The sequence below is a fragment of the Phyllostomus discolor genome, chromosome 6, assembly GCF_004126475.2.
Source record: "Phyllostomus discolor isolate MPI-MPIP mPhyDis1 chromosome 6, mPhyDis1.pri.v3, whole genome shotgun sequence".
In the NCBI taxonomy this organism is placed as follows: domain Eukaryota; kingdom Metazoa; phylum Chordata; class Mammalia; order Chiroptera; family Phyllostomidae; genus Phyllostomus; species Phyllostomus discolor.
This window is the reverse complement of record NC_040908.2, coordinates 42,616,146-42,637,250: the sequence shown is the minus strand read 5'-3', so window position 1 is coordinate 42,637,250 and position 21,105 is coordinate 42,616,146. Positions and strand designations below refer to the sequence as shown.

Below are 21,105 nucleotides of genomic sequence, written 5' to 3'. Positions count from 1 at the left end.
AATTCCTAACTTCGGTAGTTTAGAACACATTCTCAGATTGTAGTGAAAAAAAAATACATTAAATTTCAGCCTCTATTTGACTTCTCAAGTCCTTCACTACATGACTTTAGCAAGTACCATAATTGTTTATTATTCTGTGAAATTAGAGAATAAAATAATTTCATAGCCTAATTAGAAATTGGAGCTAAAATGAGGTCTTTATTTAACTTGCAAACCAAGTTTAAAATGTAGATATAGGACAAGTTAACATATATCCATGTGTATGCATGTATTGGAGTATATCTTTTAAAAAGTGTTCATTATTATATGGTAACTCACTAGTCATTCTCTAGTCATTCACTGAACATATATTATGAACATGTTTTATGTATATGCATATACAAATATACCATATCCAGGCTTTATTCACCTGATAACTTTTCAGTGCTGATTACTACCAAGAACTAGTGAAGAATCCAGAGAGCCCTGATAGCAGTCTAAGTAGTTAAGAGATATTTTTACCTGTTTGCAGTTCCACAGATAGTCCAAGTCATCATTGTAGTCTTCTAGACCACTAATTGGAAAGCACATGGATCACAGAGTATTTATTGGTCATCACAGTCTGTAAAGGATACTTTCTAGCTACTTGAAACTAGGCCAAAATACACTCTAATAAGATTGTTTTGGCTCCAAACCAGCTTCATTTGATCCACTGCTGTGTAATAGGATTGACCTGTCTTGGAACACTGACTCCAAAAATCTGATGACAAGATTGCTGTGGAAGGGTTTTTTTAGGCTTCTAGAAAATACCACATGAAAGATAGAGTTCTGAGCATCAAAACATAAAACCCTTGATATTTGGTATTTCTGCCTGTGAGATTTCTGTCAGTGTTAGAACACTGCCTGTGAGATTTCTGCCTATTTGATATTTAAAGTGTGAAGTTACATACTCTTCTTTTATTTTGATAGGAAAGACTAGTGTCTCTTGTATTTGGACTTTTAAAACAAAGAAAACTTAGTTTTTTAGAAATCTATAGTGAAGAAATGATTATTACGGCAAAGAATATCATTAAACAGGTAATTGTACATTTTTTTACTTGATCTAATTTGGTCTCGAATCTTTTGTGAAGTTTATTTTTACATGATGCTAAAAATAATATACAGGGTCCAGCACAAATAAGCCCCTTTTTTATTCCAAAATCATAAGCATGTAATTCTGTAATATAATAGTATCACACTGAAGTACACCATATGACATTTTAGGTAAAATGTTCAAATTAAAACTATAAATTATTACACTCATGTTATTACGCTACCAACCATACTCAAGCAGGCCTTACTTCTGCTGGACTCTGTAGTATAACAGTAATATTTTCTCATTTATTAAAAAATTTAAAATGTATAAAAGTAGAAAAAAACATAGCCCTATTAGCCAAAAGATTATCATCTAAGAATATTTCTAAGTGTAAATTGTTACTAATGTTTTTCACTGCTGCTATCATACTGTATATAGTATTTTGATTTGTACATATATTTCAGTTAGAAACACAAGCATATTCTCATTATGTAAGCCTTCATAAACATCATTTTTAGTGATTATATAAATTTTCAGCAACATTATGGTAGTTAAACCTACTTAACCATTTCTTTATGCTGTATATTTAGGTTGTTTTCAGTTTGGTGTTATAAAGAGCATGGTGACAAATGTCTGTGGTATAAAGTTTTGTTTTTTGTTTTTTTTCATAAGACTATTTTCTTATAACTGATTACTAAAAGTGGAATTGTTGGTCAGAGAGTGTCCAGTTTTTAAATTGTTAGAAATTACCAATATGTAGTGTCACCAGCAATAGATAAGTGTCCATTTCAACTTACCGTCATCTCTCAAATCATAATTGTAAACTCAAATCCATGTTTTTTTAGTCTTCCCTGATCTTTGTTTTGACGTTTTTTTACTAAGATAAATCTTATTCACTGAACTTCAGTTTTTCTGTATATGAAAAAGAACAATTTAAAATGTATTTACTAGGCTTAGTTGATCATCAAATTGAATGTGCATTACTGAGTTTTTAATGTTTAAAGAAAACAAACCAAATAAAAGATTGCAATCACCCCATCTTTTACCTCTTTCAAACACTAAAACACTATTTTAAAATTGTTGATACCACTTTCAAAAATTTTTGGCAGTATCTACTAGTACTCAATATACACTATTCTGACTTAGCATTTCTGCTCCAGAGTACTACCTGACAGAATGCATATGTAAGTTCACCAAAGACTTTTCGTGGCAGCAGTATTTGTATTAAAAACTAGAAAAAAATTATCAATAAAAGATAAATAGAATTGTGGTATATTTAAGCAGTTGAATAGTACACACCAATGAGAATAAATAAATTACATGGAACAGTATGGATGAATATCATATATATAATGTGGAGCCAAAGAAACCAGACATAAAGGAATATATACTGTATGGTTCCACTTATGTGAATTTCAAACACTGGCCAAATTAATCTGTTGTATTAGAAATTAGGATAGTAGTGACTTTTGGGAGGAAGTAGTTACGAGGAGAGGAGCAGGAAAGTAGTTTATTGGCAATATTCAGTTTCATGATCCTAGTTGTGCTTACACAGGTATACCCCATTGTGAAAAATTACTGAGTTATAAAAATAATTTGTACAATTTTCTGTGTGTATATTACACTTTTAAATTTTTTTTTTTAAACTGGTGTTTTAATTCCCAGACTTCTCATGAAGTCTAAGCATTTTTTAAAAACTTTAAATGTTGTCTGTGTTGCAAGGAAGCATAACTTACAAAATAAACTTCTTTTGGAATTAAAACAATTTTTTAAATTTAAGTCTAGTTGGTATACAATATTATATCAGTTATATTAGTTTCCAGTATACAGTATAGTGATTTGACATTTTTATATCTTACAATGTGATCAGTCCACTATTTCTGTTTCTATGAGCCTGTTTGTATTTTGTTTTGTTTGTTTATTTGTTTTGTTTATTTTTAGATTCCACACATAAGTGAAACCATATAGTATTTGTCTTTTTCTGCCTGACTTACTTCAATTAGCATAATACCCTTTAGATTTATCCATGTTCTCAAAAATGACAAGATTTCATTCTTCTTATTGCCGCATAATATTCCCTTGTACAATACATATACACACATATATAAATCTATATAAATATATTTATTTATTTATTTAGAAATAAAACGAGTCCTTTAATCCACATCAAGCTACCAAACAACAATCTGAAAGCATGTTGATTTTTACTTGGTAGCCATTGGACATGCTGGAGTTCTTTTTCATCTCTCTTTGGTGTTAAATGTCTCTGCAGCTTCCTTTTCTTTCCCCATAGTCAAGAACTATGGCTACTACACAGCATGGTCTACCATGTGGGTTTTTTTTTTTTTTTTTATAAGATGGCATTTATTTATTTTTAGAGAGAGGGGAAAGGAGGGAGAAAGAGGGGAACAAAGATCAATGTGTGGTTGCCTCTTGTGTGCCCCCTATTGGGGACCTGGCCCACAACCCAGGCATGTGTCCTGACTGGGAATTGAACCAGCATTCAGTCCACTGAGCCACACTGGCCAGAGCTCATCCTCTTTGGCCATTCATCTGTTGGTAGTAATGATACTCATGATGAACAAAATTGTCAATGAAATACTAGCAAACTGAATTCAGCAGCACATTAAACAGATTATACATCATGATCAAGTTGTATTTATACCAGGGATGAAAGGGCAGTTCAGCGTTCAAAGAACAATGTGACTCATCACATCAACAAAATCCAAGGATAAAAATCCTATGGTTGTCTCAATAGAGGCAGAAAAAACATTTGACAAAATTCAACATCCATTTATGATAAAAACTCAACAATGTGGGCATAGAAGGAACTTACCTCAACTTGTAAAGGCTTATATATGACAAACTCACAACTAAGTTCATACTCAATGGTGAAAAGCTGAAAGCTTTTCCATTAAGATCGGGAAGGAACAAGACAAGAATGCCCACTCTCACCATTGTTACTCAACATAGTACTGGAAGCCCTAGTCACAGCATTCAGACAAGAAAAAGAAATAAAAGGCATCCAAATCAGAAAGGAAGAAATAAAACTGTCACTATTTTCAGATGACATGATACTATATATAGAAAACGTAAAGAATCCACTATAGCCTTGACTGGTGTGGCTCAGTTGGTTGAGCTTTGTCCTGCAAATAAAGTCATTGGTTCAGTTCCTGGTCAGGGCACATGCCTGGGTTGTGAATTCAGTCCTTGGTTGGGGCACAGATAGAAGGCAACCTGATAGATGTTTCTCTCATATCAATGTTTCCTTCTCTCTCTCCTGCCCTTCCCCTCTCTCTAAAAATAAATAAATCTTAAAAAAAAGAATCCACGAGAAAGTTAATAGAACTAATAAAAGAATTCAGTAAAGCAGCAGGATACAAAATCAGCATACAGAAATTTGTCATGTTTTATTTGGAATTTTAACATGGGGCTTATATCTTGTTCCTAAGTATTATAGTTCTGTTCTGCATTCTTTTATGTTTTGAACAGTTTTAAATAGTAGAGGACTTTAATTAATATAGTTCAAGGTACTCTGGAATAATTATTTAATAGGGTAACAGTAATGCTGAAGTATTTTAAATGCTTTAAGGTGTATAAAAGACACAAGAGAAATCTGGTAAAATGATTATCAGAGTTATTGAGACCCTTTTAGTTTAATGTATTTTTTAGATTTATTTTCAAAATAATACTTTTAACTTTTTTTTACTATCTAGCCCATTGAGGTCCTTTTAAATATATAATTGAACATGCCATGTAATACTTAGAATTTACATTAATCACATTTCTTTCTTAAATTTTGCAGTGTGTGATTAATAAAGTTTCACAAATAGAAGAACTAGACACAGATGCTGTTATGAAGTAAGTATAAATATTAGGTTGTGGTTGATCAGTAGCAGAAATGATGACACAGACAAGGGAAAAGAACAGCTGGAATTCAGAGGGAGAAAGGCATGTATGGGGTGAAAAAAAAGACATGCAGTAGTTGAAGTGATCTTCACTGGAAGGAGGCAGTCATCTGGAAGGCAACCCCTTGGGAGGGGGAGATGGAGCTATAAGCATCTTTCTTCCTTCCAATCTTTTGTAAGGGCTCCTCAATGGCCAAGCGCAGCAGGTCAACCTCCAAGGGCAGAGAGAGGATACAGTGTAGTTATGTAGGGGGAAACTGAAGAATTAATTTCAGAGGAATAGCAGTGTTAAATTTAAATTATTTGGCCAAATAAAACACAGCTTCTAATTGGCTTTGAGAAGTTTGAGTATAGGATTTGGAATTGTCATGTCTGTAATTTTTTTCACCCTTGAACTCCCTATTCTTTTGAGAAGAGTGATAAATATTTCATGACGATGAATACCTTATTCATATAGATACATAAACTTTATTAACTGGCCTAAGATATGAATAGTCATAGGGACAACTTGTGAAACTTCTGTATGTTAAACTCATAGAATAAGGATTGTGGAGTTTTAATTTCCACATTATTACCTAGTGTAAATTCAGTTTCAGAATTAGTTGAAGCAACCCTAATAATTCAGGAAGCACTAGTACAGTAATTGGAAAAAATAAGTTAATTGGGACTGTTAAAAGCCCTATAGACAAGGAGAGTCAGTTATTTTTAATTTTTTTGTTCCCTGGGGAATTTTCTCAAATAGAGAACCTTCTGTATATCAAATATAGGAGAATCTTTGGGAAATAAACTATAAGCTGCAGCAGTAGTCATTAAAAGTTTAGAGTAATTAGTCACTGTTTTATAAAATATTTTTATGGAACTATTTTACATAAATTTTTTATCTTGAATTGATTGGTGTCAGCTATGTAAATATTGGCTATATGATTATATGTTATACTCATATACATGATTAGTATATATATTATATCTAGTATATGTTACATATATATGTGTACTAATACGATATTGGCTAATACTTACATAGCACTTTTTTATGCACCATGAATTATACTATGTATTTCTTATTAACTCACTTAATATTCAGAGCAACCATATAAGGTAAGTTTTGCTACTTTCCCTATGTTGAGAAAATTAAAGCATGGAGGGCCTAGGTCACTTGTCCAAAGTCATACAATTAGTATATGGCTGGGCTAGAACTTGAACCAAGGCAGCATGGCCCAAGAGCTCGTGCTCTTAGCCACCATTTCATATGTGGAAAAATACTTATTTAGTTTATAATTAAAAAAGTAGGTTATTAAGTTTATTAAGGGAAATGTTATATTCCTATTTTTATCTATTTCAGAATATATCTTCTCCACCTTAAACCAAAATTGGTTTACTTCTCTACAGCTTTTTATCTGGTGGTAACGAATCATGCCCACATAGAATCATATAAGATTCTTAAGTCAGTATACTTGACTAGACCAGTCTTAGAGATGTTTAAACAAGGAGGAGATGTTTGATAATTGACTTCGACTCAATTTTATGATGTTAGTTAGGTATCTAGATAAAATTACCTAATTCTTCTCTTACTAGATAGTATTTAGTATAGCTTCCTTTAATTTGTAGGTTTTGTTCATATATCATTTGGCCCAAAGACAACCATTATTTTTTGTTTGAATTTTTTTTTTTCCTAGGCTTGCAGATCAGATGAGAATGTTGAATTTCCCTCAGTGGTTTGATTTGCTAACGGATATTTTCTCTAAGTTTATAGTTTTCCTACAAAGAGTTAAGGTAAGCTTATGTGATTGTCAGTTTATCCAGAATATCCCTAAATTAAGTCACCTTTCTAGATTTAGAAATATATGTAGAATTAATTGGAATAAAACAATTTCTTTGTTCTTGTAATTTTTCTAAGAGACTTGGTTTCAATAAGATTTAAAGTATTTTAGAATATTTTGGTACTTTTTATAATTTAGATACTTGTTTTATAGTAAGAAGAAATATGTTTGATTGGCATTAAATGTTATGCAATAATATTTTCTCTTATGATTTTGTGATACTTGAAATCTCTAGATTATCTAGAGGTCAAATGTTATAAAACAGTAAAAACATCTGCCCCGAACCTAAACTAAATTTTTCTAGAAATTTAGTGTTGATAGTAATGACATTTTTTAAAACATAAGTTCATATTTAAATTGCTTTATTAATTCTTTTATGGCAGGTTTTTATTTCATTTTTCAATTTGGGATCTAGTCAAGGATCATGTATTACATTTAATTACTTTATCTCCTTAATCAAAACCACTTACTTTTAGGCCACTTAGTATAAGGAAAAGAATGTATCACACAGCATTTTTCAGAAGAAAAAAATGTCACAGACTCTAATATAGCAGTCCCCAACCTTTTTGGCACCAGGAACCGGTTTTGTGGAAGACAATTTTTCCATGGATTGAGGAGGGAATAGTTTTGGGATGATTCAAGCATATTACATCTATTTTGTACTTTATTTCTATTGTTATTACATTATAATGTATGATGAAATAATTATACAACTCACCATAATGCAGAATAGGTGGGAGCCCTGGGCTTGTTTTCCTGAAATCAGATCGTCCTGTCTGGGGGTGATGGGAGACAGTGACACCAGAAGTTGTGTTGCTTATGTCCAGTCTACTCCATAATCTCATTTTGGTTGCTATCACTGCAGAAAACCCTGCTTCACAAAGATAGGATGCTGGAATAGAAGCAGACTTCAGTGTTTTTGTAGCAATTTCAGGCTATTCTGCCTTGACTTTAATCTAGAATATATAGAGATTTGAAGTTGCTTCAAACACACTTCTAAGGCCACTGTCATTTGAGATCTCAAGAAGTTGATCCTCTTCTAACACCAATGAATGACTTCACCTGGCTTATTCACAAATGGGTTGGACATTTGTTTTTTACTCATTTTTGCTAGTGTTAGCATGAGGACTTACCAAAACTGTGACTGAGACAAGTGCACAGTGTGGGAAAGAGGCACGGACAAAGTGGTAAATCATATAATGTATGGGCCACATATGGACTAAAATAAGTGTTGGATTCTGACTTAAAGCCTGCCACCAGGTGCATCTGTACAATTGAAGTACATCAACTCACTTGCCCTATGCAGCTTAATTGCCACTTGCCACTCACTGATAGGGTTTTGATATGAGTCTGAAAGCAATTGATTTATTAATGGTCTCTGTGCAGACAAACCTCTCTGCTAATGATGATCTGTACTTGCAGCTGCTCCCCAGCATTAGCATCACCGCCTCAGCTCTACCTCAGATCATCAGGTGTTAGATTCTCATAAGGAGCAGGCAACCTAGATCCTCGCATGTTCAGTTCACAGTAGGGTTCATGCTTCTCAGAGAATCTGTTGCCTCTGCTGCTCTGACAGGAGGCAGAGCTCAGGTGGTAATTTGAGCGATGGGGAGTGGCTGTAAATACAGATGAAGTTTTGCTCACTAGCCCGCCACTCACCTCCTGTTATGTGGCCTAGTTCCTCACAGCAGGATTAGGGGACCCCTGCTCTAAGACATACTGGTTGGGATTATGTTTTAATAAGAGAGCCATTTGGAATTACTGAGTATAATAGGCTATTTGTGAAATTAGATATTTTTTTGAATTATCAGTTATCAGTGTTGTGTTATATGCATTAGCTAATATTGCCGACACCTCCTGAGTACCATGTTAAAATGGTCTCGGGGACTTTGGTACTTATCTATGACATGGCTTTTTATTATCATCGTTTGAGTAATGCTAAGTCACATGCATAAACTCTGCAATCAGAGTGGGAAAAATTTTATAAAATGTGATTCACTATACTTAATTTAGACTCCTACCAAAATGTTGATCCCACCCCTTGATAATGAGAGATAGCAACCCTTTATCTGTGGATTGCTCAATAACTAGGTCATGTTTCCACTTTTTCTTGTATTCCTACCTCGACATTATCACACACTTTTATTATTACATGTCTGGATATACAGAACTCCCACATTGCATAATATTGGCCAAATTTTTTAAGTAACTATTTCACTTTTAGGTTCTATATCAGTTAAACTAAGCCAAATTATTATAGTCTCTCCCTCACCCATTCACAGTTTTGCTTTCCATGGTTTTAGTTGCCCATGGTCAGCTAGTCTGAAAATATTAAATGGAAAATTCTAGAAATGATCAGTTTGGTACACAATTCATAAGTTTTAAATTGCTCACCATTCTAAGTACTATAATGAAATCTCATGCGGTCCTGCTCCATCCTGCCTGGGATGTGAACCATATCTTGTTTAGCAGATCCATGCTGTATACACTCTCCACCTATTAGTCACTGAGTAGTCATGTTGGTTATCAGATTGACTGTTGCACTGTCTCAGTGCTGTGTTTGGTAACCATTGTTTTACTTAATAATGGCCCCAAAGAATGAGAGTAGTGATGCTGGCAATTTGGTAATGCCAAAGAAAAAACATAAAATACTTCTTTTAAGTGAAAAGGTTAAAGTTCATCACTTAATAAGGAAAGGAAGAAAAAGGATGCTGAGGTTGCTAAGATCAGTGATAAGATTGAATCTTCTATCGGTGAAATTATGAAGAAGGAAAAAAATGTGTGCTAATTTTGCTGTTGCATTTCAAACTGCAAAAGTTCTAGTGACAATGCATAAGTGCTTAGCTAACAAGAAAAAGGCATCAAATTTGCGGGTGGAAGGCATGAACAGAAAATGTGTTCAATTGATGGCAGTGTGTTGTACCAGAAAGCATTGAGCCTATACCAAGACTTCAGCAAGGGATCCTCTAAAACAGGTCACCACATTCACATACTTTTACTACAATATGTTGTTATAATTGTTTTATTTTATTATTATTGCTGTTCATCTCTTAGTCTAATTTATAAATTAAACTTAATCATAGGTATGTATGTGTAGGGAAAACATAGTGTATGTAGGGTTCAGTACTATTTGTAGTTTCAGGCATCTACTGGGGGTCTTGGAATGTATCCCTGAAGAACAGGGGGGATTACTGTTTTTAATGTATATACATACAGTAATTTGTCATAGTTGTAATTTCTCATTTTCATATTTAGACCACTTAAACTAATACTTCTGTAAGACATCGTTGAAGATAACATATAAACTTTAAATACTACTTTATCTTTGATACAAGTTTGTGATTTTATAAGGGTATGATTTCACTGAAAAAGAGTGTTAATTATAAGCTGCTTGTTTTTTAATGAATTTAAAAATAACTACAGATTGGAAGAATCCAGATGTCTATCAGTAGAGGAGTGGTGAAATAAGTTATATCTGGTATATTCATTACAATGGAATGTCATGCAGCCAAGGATTTTTAATTTTGAAAATAATTAAACATTATTATAACATTAAATGAAAATACAAGATACAGACCTACTTACACAATATGATTTCAGCTATGTCATAAAGATTTTTTATCCCTGCAACTTCACAAAACAAAGAGACAGCTTGTCTTCTTTATGGTTATCTTTAGGTGATAAGAGTATGTATAATTTAAATTGTTATTCATTTTTGTTTTTCCTAAATTTTCTACAAAGAGGTATTATTTTTATGATCAGAAAAGATTGTTTTGTTTTTAACAGTGATTATATGTTATAGGGATAAACTATTTGAAACACTTAATTTACCAGGGTTATTAATGTACTGTCCTATATTCTTATATTTCTCAGAAACAAAGGATATTCTATATATCACTTTAGCATGAAGTAAAATTATTTAAAAAAAAGAAATTAAAACTTAAAATTTCAGCCAGAACATTTTAACAATATTTTTAATGTAAATAGAGGAAAAAAAATAAAAGTTGATGCTTTAAAAATTTTATATTTGAGCGATCATTAATAACTTAAGAATTCATATTGCTGTTAATTGTATTTTTTGAAATTTTTTATTGTGGTAAAGTACTCCTCACATAGAATTTATTATCTTAACCATTTTCATTGTACAGTTTAGTGGCATTCACATTGTTGTGCCATTATCACCATGATCCATTTACAGAACTCTTTTCATCTCAAAAAACTGAAACTCCATTAAAACAATAACTTCCCTTTCCCTCCTTCTTTCATCTCCTGGCAACCACTGTTTACTTTCTGCCTCTATGAGTTTGACTGCTCTAGGTACCTAATATAAGTGTAGTATACAGTATTTGTCCTTTTGTGATTGGTTTATTTAATTTAGCGTAATGTTTTCAGTGTTCATTTATTTCGTTTCATGTGTCAGAATCTTGTTCCTCTTTAAGGCTGAATATTCCATTATATGAATATACCACATTTTGTTGATCCCTTCTGTCAGTAGACACTTGAGTTGCTTCTACCTTTTGCTATTGTGATTAATGCTTCCATGAATGTGATACAAATATCTCATAGCTGCTTTCTTTTGGGTATATATTCAGAAGTGGAGTTATTGGATCATATGATAATTTTCTTCCTAATTTTTTGAGGAAACTCCATACTGTTTTTTCATAACAGCTATACTGTTTCATATTTCTAACAATAGTGCACAAGGGTGCTGGTTCCTCCACATCCTCGCCAGCACTCATTATTTTTTTCTATTTTTGATAGTAGCTTAGTGATGGGTATAAGATTGTACTGCCTTTTGGTTTGATTTTCATTTTTCTAATGATTAGTGATGTTGATCTTTTTATGTGCTTACTGGCTACTTTAATATATCTTCTGTGGGGAAATATCTTCTTTGCCCATTTTTTAATCAGGTGTTGTTTTTGAATTACAGGAGTTCTTTCTGTATTCTGGCTATTGACACTCTATCAGATATATGATTTGCAAATATTTTCTCCCACTCCGTGGGTTGCTTTTTTTACTCTGTTGATTGTGCCCTTTGGCACACAGAATTTTTAAATTTTGATGAAGTTTATTTTGTTGTTGTTGTTGCCCATGCTTTTGGTATTATGTCCAAGAAATCATCACCAAATTCAATGTTGTGAAGCTTTCCCCCTATGTTTTCTTATAAAAGTTAATTTTTTTAGTTCTTATTTTATCTTCTGTCTATATGGAATTAACTTTTGTATGCAGTGTAAGAAAAGGGCCCTACTTTGCTTTTTGGCATGGGGTTGTCCAGTTTTCTAAACACCCATTTTTTTTCAATCTTCACCCAAGGACATGTTTATTGATTTTACAGAGAGGAGAAGGGAGGGAGAGAAAGGAAGAGAAATATTGATGTGTGAAAACAACATCAATTGTTTGCCTCTCACACACATCCTGACAGAGAACAAACCGACAATCTAGGTGTGTGCCCTGACTGGGAATTGAACCTGTGACCCTTCGGTTTACAGGATGATGCTTCAACCAACGGAGGCACACCAACCAGAGCACACCATTTGTTGGAGACTCTCCTTTCCCCACTGAATGGTCTTGGTACCCTTGTCAAAAATCATTTGATTATATATGTGAGGGTCTATTTTTGAATTCTGTATTCTGTCTCATTGATTTCTATGTTTGTATTTATGCTAGTACTATACTGTTTTGATAACAGTATCTTTTAGTAAGTTTTGACATCAGATTTTCAGCTATGAAACCAACTTTTTTCATTTTTAATTGTATTTTGAATTTTTATTAAAATTCTTGTTTGTTGTCTGTACCCCATAGTTTAGGCTGATTTGTATAGCTGGGAAGGGAAAGACCATGCTAACTATCATAGTCTTTTTAAAAGAAAAAGTTAAGAAAGAAAGTCAGCAAGATGGATAGATAAGGGAAGAAGAAAGGCAAAACAAAGATGGAGAAATAAGCACATTAAAATTAAGACAGTAATCCTGGCTTGTGTGGCTCAGTGAATTGAGTGCCATCCTATGAACCAGAAGGTCACAGGTTCAATTCTCAGGGCACACACCTGGGTTGTGGGCCAGGTTCCCCAGTTGGGGGCATGCGAGAGGCAACCAATCTATATATTTCTCACGCATTGATGTTCTGTTCTCCTTCTCCCTCCCTTCCCCTTCTCTAAAAAGTAAATAAATAAATAAAATCTTTAAATAAATAAATCTTTTTTAAAAAAAGATTAAGACAGTAGTGGAGATTAAAATCACCAGTGATGGAGTGTAGCAAGAAGCAAGTTTGTGACAATAGAGAAGTTACTAATCAAGAGAAAGGGGGGGGAAAAACAGTATCCAATGGCACTTTGGTAGCGTAGCACTTGAAGGCACAGGATCTCTGCTGTGTATAGTATGGGCTATTATATCTTTGTTCCAAATAACAGGAAAACATAAGCAAAGTGTCTTAAACAATTAAGGGGATTTATTTGTTTATATAACTGAAAAATATTTATAGGTAGGCCAACTTTTAGTGTTTCATAGAAAAGTTGGTGATGTTATCTAGCCTAGGTTTTGTTTCTCTGCATTTCTCTCAGTTTGCCTTCTATGTATCTTTTTTAGCTTTAAGCTCAGGTCACAGCAGTTCCATGTGCTGGTTGCACTAGCTTAGACTCTTATCCTGTCTTTGAACACCTTATGTTGGAGTCTGCTTCCTTAGAACCATGTAGATCTTGAAAAACAAATCAAGAGTTTTGAGAAAGGGGACAACAAATTATGAGAATGCAACCATGAATGTTAAAGTAGGCAAGTAATCCCTTATTTCCTAATAAATAGTTCATAAAGACTTAATTTACATAAAATCACTCTCAATTCATCTAACTTTCAGTATTTATTAATACCTCCCATGTGCTCAGCACTATTCCAGTATCTTAGAGCTAACATTGTAGTGGAGACCTAGAATTAAAAAGTTAAAAAAATAATAAAAACTTATTTTTTTAAAAGTGGGTAATGGGATAAAGTTGCTGGGAGAAAAGTCAGAGAAGGCCTCTTTGAGGAAGTAACTTTCTGCAAGAACCTGAGTGATGAGAGGAAACACTTATGCAAAGATCAAGGTGAAGAGCATTCCAACCAGGGGAAACAACAAAGGCACTGGGATGGGAACAATATAATTTAGAAGAATAGAAAGAGAATCAGAATGTCTGAAGAGTGAGAAAAGGCATGAGATGAATAGAGGGATGGATGTAAGGGTAGGCATGAAAAGAAATGTGGATTTTTTTTTTCTTTTAAGCAGGCACATCAATGAATATGATTCTTTAACAGGCAAGTTATATTTAGTGTAACCTATCTAAGTAAGAGTTTAGAGAAATCTGCAATATATATATATATATATATATATTTAGGGAGATTTCTATTTACAAAATCAATTAAAATACAGAAGTTTACTCCTAAATTTTAGGGAACCCATTTCTCTTGAGCAGTTCTTTTTCACGAGTCACAGTTTATTAAAAGATTGGTAGAAATTCTTACATGCATGACCTTGAGACATTTCTAATATGTTCAAAAGTACATATGCAGAATTCACTTTGGGGAACTTTAAGTGCAAGATATTTTAAATTCTTTAAAAATGTATCTTGTTTTCTTGTAGGCAACGTTAAATGTCATTCACAGTGTTGTTCTCTCAGTTCTTGACAAAAACCAAAGAACTAGAGAATTGGAGATTTCACAACAGAAGAATGCTGCAAAAGATAATTCACTGGACACAGAGGTGGCTTATTTAATCCATGACGGCATATTTATAAGTGATGCATTCAGTGAGAGTGAATTAACACCTATAGCAGTTGACACTGCCTCTCAGAGAAATGCATCTCCAAATAGTGAGCCCTGCAGCAGTGATTCGGTGTCTGAACCCGAATGTACTACTGATTCTTCATCCAGCAAAGAGCAGATACCATCATCTGCTACTCCAGGAGGCGTGGACATTATGTGAGTATGGTAACTACTGACAACTTAACAAGACTTTGAATCATTAATGGTTTCAATAAGATTGGTTGTTCAGTTTATTGGAAAACCATGTATACTTTGGTTTTAGAGTTTATAACAAAAGTGAATTAATTTTATGAAACATCTTTTTGAAAATATATGGAAGGTAGTAAGCGAGTAAGCTTTGGAAGTAACTGAGAATTGCAGAATTTTAAGTTTAGAAAGGAATAATTTAACTAAATGCCCTCATTTCAAAGAGTTTAGATGATGTAAAATCACTAGAAACAGAACTTGTCCTGAAACTCAGATTGGTATCACTTTGCTTATTTTTCTTCTACTTTGTCACTTTTGTATTTTGTATATAGTAAAGATCTTTTTGATTTACAATTTTTGATTTTTCAAAGAAATTAATTTCCAAATAGATCACACTGTCTTTTTTTACGCATTACTTTTTAAAACTTATTTTGAATTTTCAAACTTACAGAAAAGTTGCTAGAATAGTACAAAACACTGTCATATATCTTTCGTGTTGATTCTACATTTGTTAAGTTTACCACATTGTCCTATTTCTTTTGCCCTTCCTTTTTCTCTCTTCCTTTCATGTTAATATTTTTTCTGAATCATTTTGACAATAGGTTGCAGACTTAATGTCTCATTATCTCCAAATACTTCAGTGTATATTTCCTAAATACAATAACACTACCTTAAATAACCACAGTATACCAATTAAAATCAAGGAAATATTGATAACATTGTGGATTATTACCATCCAATTCACAAACCCCAATGGTCCCAATATTCTGTATAGTAAGAGTGAAAATAAAACAGCCAATAAAGTATTTCTGGTCAAAGAACATAGTTTGCATTTAATCATCTTAAGAATAATAAGAACTCAGTACTTCTGTCCATTTTCACATAAGTCAATTTATGGCCCAGGAGCTTAGAAAGGTTGCATTAACAGCATAAAGTCAGCTATAACACCTCCCTTCCCCACCAAAAGGAAAACTCCAAAACCCCCCACAAAAAACCCCTGAACTATGTATCAATAAAACATTTTTTTTTCTGTTCAGGCTAATATTTTTACATTTACTGGTTAGGGTACAGTGTAAAACTGCTATTAAAAGATGCAAAAACCTCTATAGCTTAAACGTATAGAATTATGGTTCTCTCATGTAACAATTCAGAATCAGGTAGTCCAGAGCTGAGAAGGCAGCTCTTCCATCCTTATTGTGTAGCTTCTGTCTTTGTCTAAGGGATCTGCTCCAGTTTTTATCTCATCTGCATCCCTAGCAGCAGGAAGGAGAGGGCAAAGGGTTAGTACCCTCCTTACTTTTTTTGTTTTAGCTTTTTTAAAAAATATGTTTTATTGATTATGCTATTAGAGCTGTCCCATTCCCCCCCCTTTATTCCCCTGTACCCTGCGTACCTCCTCCCACCCACATTCCCCCTCTTTAGTTCATGTCCATGGGTCATACATATATGTTCATTGGCTTCTACATTTCCTATACTATTCTTAACCTCCCCCTTTCTATTTTGTACTTACAGTTTATGCTTCTTATTCCCTGTTCCTTTTCTCCCATTCTCCCCCCTTCCCAAACCCCTGTTGCTAACCCACCATGTGATCTCCATTTCTATGGTTCTGTTCCTGTTGTAGTTGCTTGCTTAGAATTTTTTTTTTTTAGGTTTGGTAAATGGCTGTGAGTTTGTCATCATTTTACTGTTCATATTTTGATCTTCTTTTTTTAGATAAGTCCCTTTAACATTTCATATAATAAGGACTTGGTGATGATGAACTCCTTTAACTTGACCTTATCTGAGAAGCACTTTATCTGCCCTTCCATTCTAAATGAAAGCTTTGCTGGATAGAGCAATCTTGGATGGAGGTCCTTGCCTTTCATGACTTGGAGTACTTCTTTCCAGCCCCTTCTTGCCTGCAAGGTTTCTTTTGAGAAATCAGCTGACAGTTTTATGAGCATTCCTTTGTAGGTAACTGTCTCCTATTCTCTTGCTGCTTTTAAGATTCTCTCCTTATCTTTAATCTTGAGTAATGTAATTATGATGTGCCTTGGTGTGTTCCTCCTTGGGTCCAACTTCTTTGAGACTCTCTGAGCTTCCTGGACTTCCTGGAAGTCTATTTCCTTTGCCAGATTGGGGAAGTTCTCCTTCACTATTTGTTCAAATAAGTTTTCAGTTTCTTGCTGTTCCTCTTATTCTTCTGGTACCCCTATGATTTGTATGTTGCAACATTTAAAGATGTCCTGGGGGTTCCTAAGCCTCTTCTAATATTTTTGAATTCTTGTTTCTTCATTCTGTTCTGATTAAATGTTTGTTTCTTCTTCTGCTCCAAACTGTTGATTTGAGTCTGCTTCCTTCCCATCGCTGTTGGTTCCCTGTACATTTTGCTTTGTTTCACTTAGCATAGCCTTCATTTTTTCATCTAATTTGCGACCATACTCAACCAATTCTGTGAGCATCCTGATTACCAGTGTTTTGAACTGTGTGTTTGATAGGTTGGCTATCTCTTCATCGCTTAGTTGTATTTTTTCTGGAGCTTTGATCTGTTGTTTCACTTGGGGCTTTTTTTTTTTTTTTGGTCTCAGCTTGCCTGTTATATAGTAAGGGGCAGAGCCTTAGGTATTCACCAGGGCGGGGCAATCCTTGTTCCTGCATTGCAAAGCTGTATTTGGGAGAGGGGTCCAAGAGGCAACAATGGTGCTTGCTCTGCTCTCTGCCAGATTTCAGTCACTTCTTCTGCTATCCACAATCAAATTGGCCCCTCTGGTGCTGATTTCTGGTCAGTGGGCTTGTGTAGGTTCTAGGACCCTGTGGGTCTCTCCAATGAACTCTCCCTTGAGGCTAGGAGCGTCTCCTGTTGCCGCCTGCAAACCCCGACAGGTGTTTTCAATCAGAGGTTTGAGGCTTTATTTCCTCTCACTGAAAGTCTGGGTTGGGTGGTCTTTGTCGCTCCCCAGTTGTTCCTCCTGGTTTATCTGCATGCCAGTGTGGGACTGCCCAGTCCGCAATCCTCCACCTCGCCGAGTCTGCCAGCCACCCCCTTGCCTGCCAGCCATAGCCTTGCCCACCCTGGTCCTCCAGCTACCACCTTGCCACAAGTCCCCTCTGCCCAGCTGCCCGTCTCTGCCCCTCCTGCTGGTCTGGATGAGTGTTTCTTCTTTAACTCCTTGGTTGTTGGACTTCATACAGTTCAATTTTCTGTCAGTTCTGGTTGTTTTTTGTTTTTAAATTTGTTGTTGTCCTTCTTTTGGTTGTGGGAAGAGGCACAGTGTGTCTACCTGTGCCTCCATCTTGACCAGAAGTCTGTTTTAGCTTTCTAATTAGAATATATGCATATATAGGGCAGTGTATCAATTGCATATGTTCAGCTCATCACAAAGTGAATACAGTGGTGTAATTGCCAGCCAGGTTAAAAATAGAACATTTATCAACTCTCTAGAAGCCCTTCTTGCCACTATGCCTTCACTCTACCAATTCCCAGACTCTTATCGGTTTTCTCGTTTTTAAACTTTATAGAAATGGAACCATGTTCTTTTGTCTCTAATTTCATTTATTAAACATTATGTTTGTGATATATTTTTAAGCCTGTGCATATAGCAGTTTATTTGTTTACAAAGATTCCACTTTCTGACTATACTACAATGTATTTATTCTTTCCTAGTGATGAAATTTGGGTTATTCCATTTTGATTATTGTGAAAAACTTGTAGATATATTTTTGGTGTACATATGATAAGCATTTCTGTTTATATATTTCTGAATATATACATAGGAATGAATAAGGTATGTGAATGGTCAACTTAAGCAGTTTCTTAAAGTGATTGTACTCACAGTCCTATCAGCAGTGTGGAATAGGTCCTGTCACTAATCTTCATTCATTCTTAGTGTTGTCAGTCTTTTACATATAAGTCATTCTAGTACGTATGTCACAGGTGTATTCATTTTGATTTTTATTTCCCTGAATTGGTAAGAGAGACTGTTCATATATTCATTAGTTTGGATATCCTCTTCTATGAAGTGTCTGTTTAAGTCCTTTGCTTACTTCTCTGTTGGTTTGTCCTTTATTTCTTATTGATTTATGGAAGTTCTTTATGTAATCTCAGCATAAGCCCTTTGGCAATTGTGCATACTGCAAATATCTTCTCCCACTTTGTAGGTTGACTTTTCACTCCCTTATTGGGGTCTTTGGTGGAAAAAAAAGTTTTTAATTTTAATATAATTCTTTTTCTTTGTGATTTGTGCTTTTTTGTGTGTGTCCTATTTAATAACTCTTTTTCTGTGTAAGGCCTTGATGATATTTCTTTATGTTATCTTCTAGAGGCTTTGTTGCTTTCCCTTTCACATGCAGGTTAGCAGTCCATCTAGAATTGATTTTTGTGTATAGCATGGATACCTTTCAGACCTCATGCCATTTGTTGAGAAGATTATCTTACTCATTGCTGTATAGTGCCATTCTTGCCTTAAATTATATATATATGAGTCTGTTTCTGGACTCTGTTTTCTTCATTTGTCTGTCTTTGCACCAGTACTATTAAGTAAAATTGTCTTAGTTATGATAGCTTTTTAATTAGCCTTAATATCTCATAATTTTTCCTCTTTCATTGTTCTTCCAAGATTTCCTTGATTATTCTTGGTTTACTGGAAATTCATTTAGATTTTAGATTTGTTCTCTGTTGCCTGCACATGTATTTGCTTATATATATTTTTTTCTTTTTTTAAGTACACAGTCCAAAATTTGCACTTATTATTCCCATTCATATCATAGTGGCCATAATATTATCACATGACTATATCTAGCCAGAAAGGAGGCTTAAGAAATAAAGTCTTTAGCTTGTTGGCTATTTATCTGCTAAAACTATTACTGTGGCAGAAGAGATAAGATGTCGAAAGATAGCAAGCAGTGGGCCATGCTATTTGAGAGTCCTTTAAGTCAGGTGCAGCATCATAGTTTATATTCCTCCCCTACCTCCTCCATTGTGGCTGACTTTACACTTTGAGGTTTCTCTGGCTTTTCCCAATTGCATGCTTCCATGGCATGATAATGTAGGTTTTTCAGATGGTTTCTCATATGTTCCATTGACACATAAATGTCTGGGAACTACCCAGCCCACAGAGGCAGTGGATTTGAGTATATTTGTACATGTGACCCTAACTAGTTGTTTCTTAACAAGGGCTCTGGCTATTCCATTATCTAGTGTTTTTACAGTATATAACTGTGTCATGGATATAGCACATGCAAAAATGATGTCTGACATTTTATTTTTGTTAGTGGTAGATTTTCCTTATTACATTGTCAAAATGATCTAGAGTTTTGTAAATTTATTGCAATGGAGATATGGACACAAAAGAATAAATAATGTTCCAGGTAGGAAATGCGAAAGGAAAAATAATGGAAGGGATTAGAAAATTCCATGACTTTTTTAAAAAAAATAAAAGTTATTTTAAATTGTGGTTTAAAAAAACAGAGATGGTTAAGATGGTAAATTTTATAAGTGTACAATCTAATAGTGGTAAGTGTATTCATGTTGTGCAACCTATCTCTAGGACTTTTTCATCTTGCAAAAGTGAAACTCTATACCTAACAACTCATTTCTTCTTCCACCTACTCCCTGGCAACCACTTTTCTAGTTTCTGTCTCCATGAATTGGACTACTCCAGATACTTCATATAAGTGGAATCATATAGTATTTGCCCTCTTGTGTCTGGCTTATTTCCACATTATAATGTCTTCATTGTGTCTTCAAGCATGTTGTAGCATATGTCAGAATTTTTGTTTGTTTGAAGGCTGAATAATATTCCTGTGTATATATTGACAACATTTTGCTTATCCATTCATCTGTTGGTAGTCTCTTGGATTGTTTCCATCTCTTGGCTGTTGTATATGGTGCTACTAGTTGAACATGGGTGGGCAAACTCTTTGAGATCTTTCACTTTTTGTGTGTATAAATACTCAGAAACATACTTGTGAGGTTTTTTCCCCTTACTAACATGAAACAGATCCAATAGACTTAAAATTAAAGGTCTTTTTAAAAAGCAAAATTACAAACAAATGATTTTTTAAAAAAACAAACCTCAGCTTTTTGAATTGTCACCGTATTTATTAAGGATTTGAGTTTTTTTGTGTGTGTATCTTTGTGAATTGGTAGCACATTGCAAAGAGTTCCAAATTTTTAATCATTATGTTGCTACATGGAGATAAATTTAGAAATCCTGTAGGAAATGAAATTTTATTTTTTAAATCTTTTTTAAAAGATTTTATTTACTTTTAGAGAGAAGGGAAGGGAGGGAGAAAGAGAGGGAGAGAAATATCGATGTGTGAGAGGTACATCGATTGGTTGCTTCTTCCACACCTCCAACTGGGGACCTGGC

The 21,105-nt window shown here is 34.1% G+C and overlaps 1 protein-coding gene across 4 annotated transcripts in view; it reads left to right on the top strand.

Annotated features, from left to right (window-relative positions):
- Positions 1-21,105, top strand: part of VPS54 (VPS54 subunit of GARP complex) — a 100,409-nt gene that overhangs the window by 48,881 nt on the left and 30,423 nt on the right. For all 4 annotated transcript variants that reach the window (XR_004903696.1, XM_036028043.1, XM_028514613.2 and 1 more), the window contains 4 exons: positions 949-1,056; positions 4,860-4,915; positions 6,639-6,735; positions 14,388-14,725. Coding sequence is in view for 3 of the 4 variants with exons in the window: in XM_036028043.1 (XP_035883936.1) it covers positions 949-1,056; positions 4,860-4,915; positions 6,639-6,735; positions 14,388-14,725 (599 nt within the window). In the remaining variant the exon portion in view is untranslated. The remainder of the gene's footprint in view (positions 1-948; positions 1,057-4,859; positions 4,916-6,638; positions 6,736-14,387; positions 14,726-21,105) is intronic.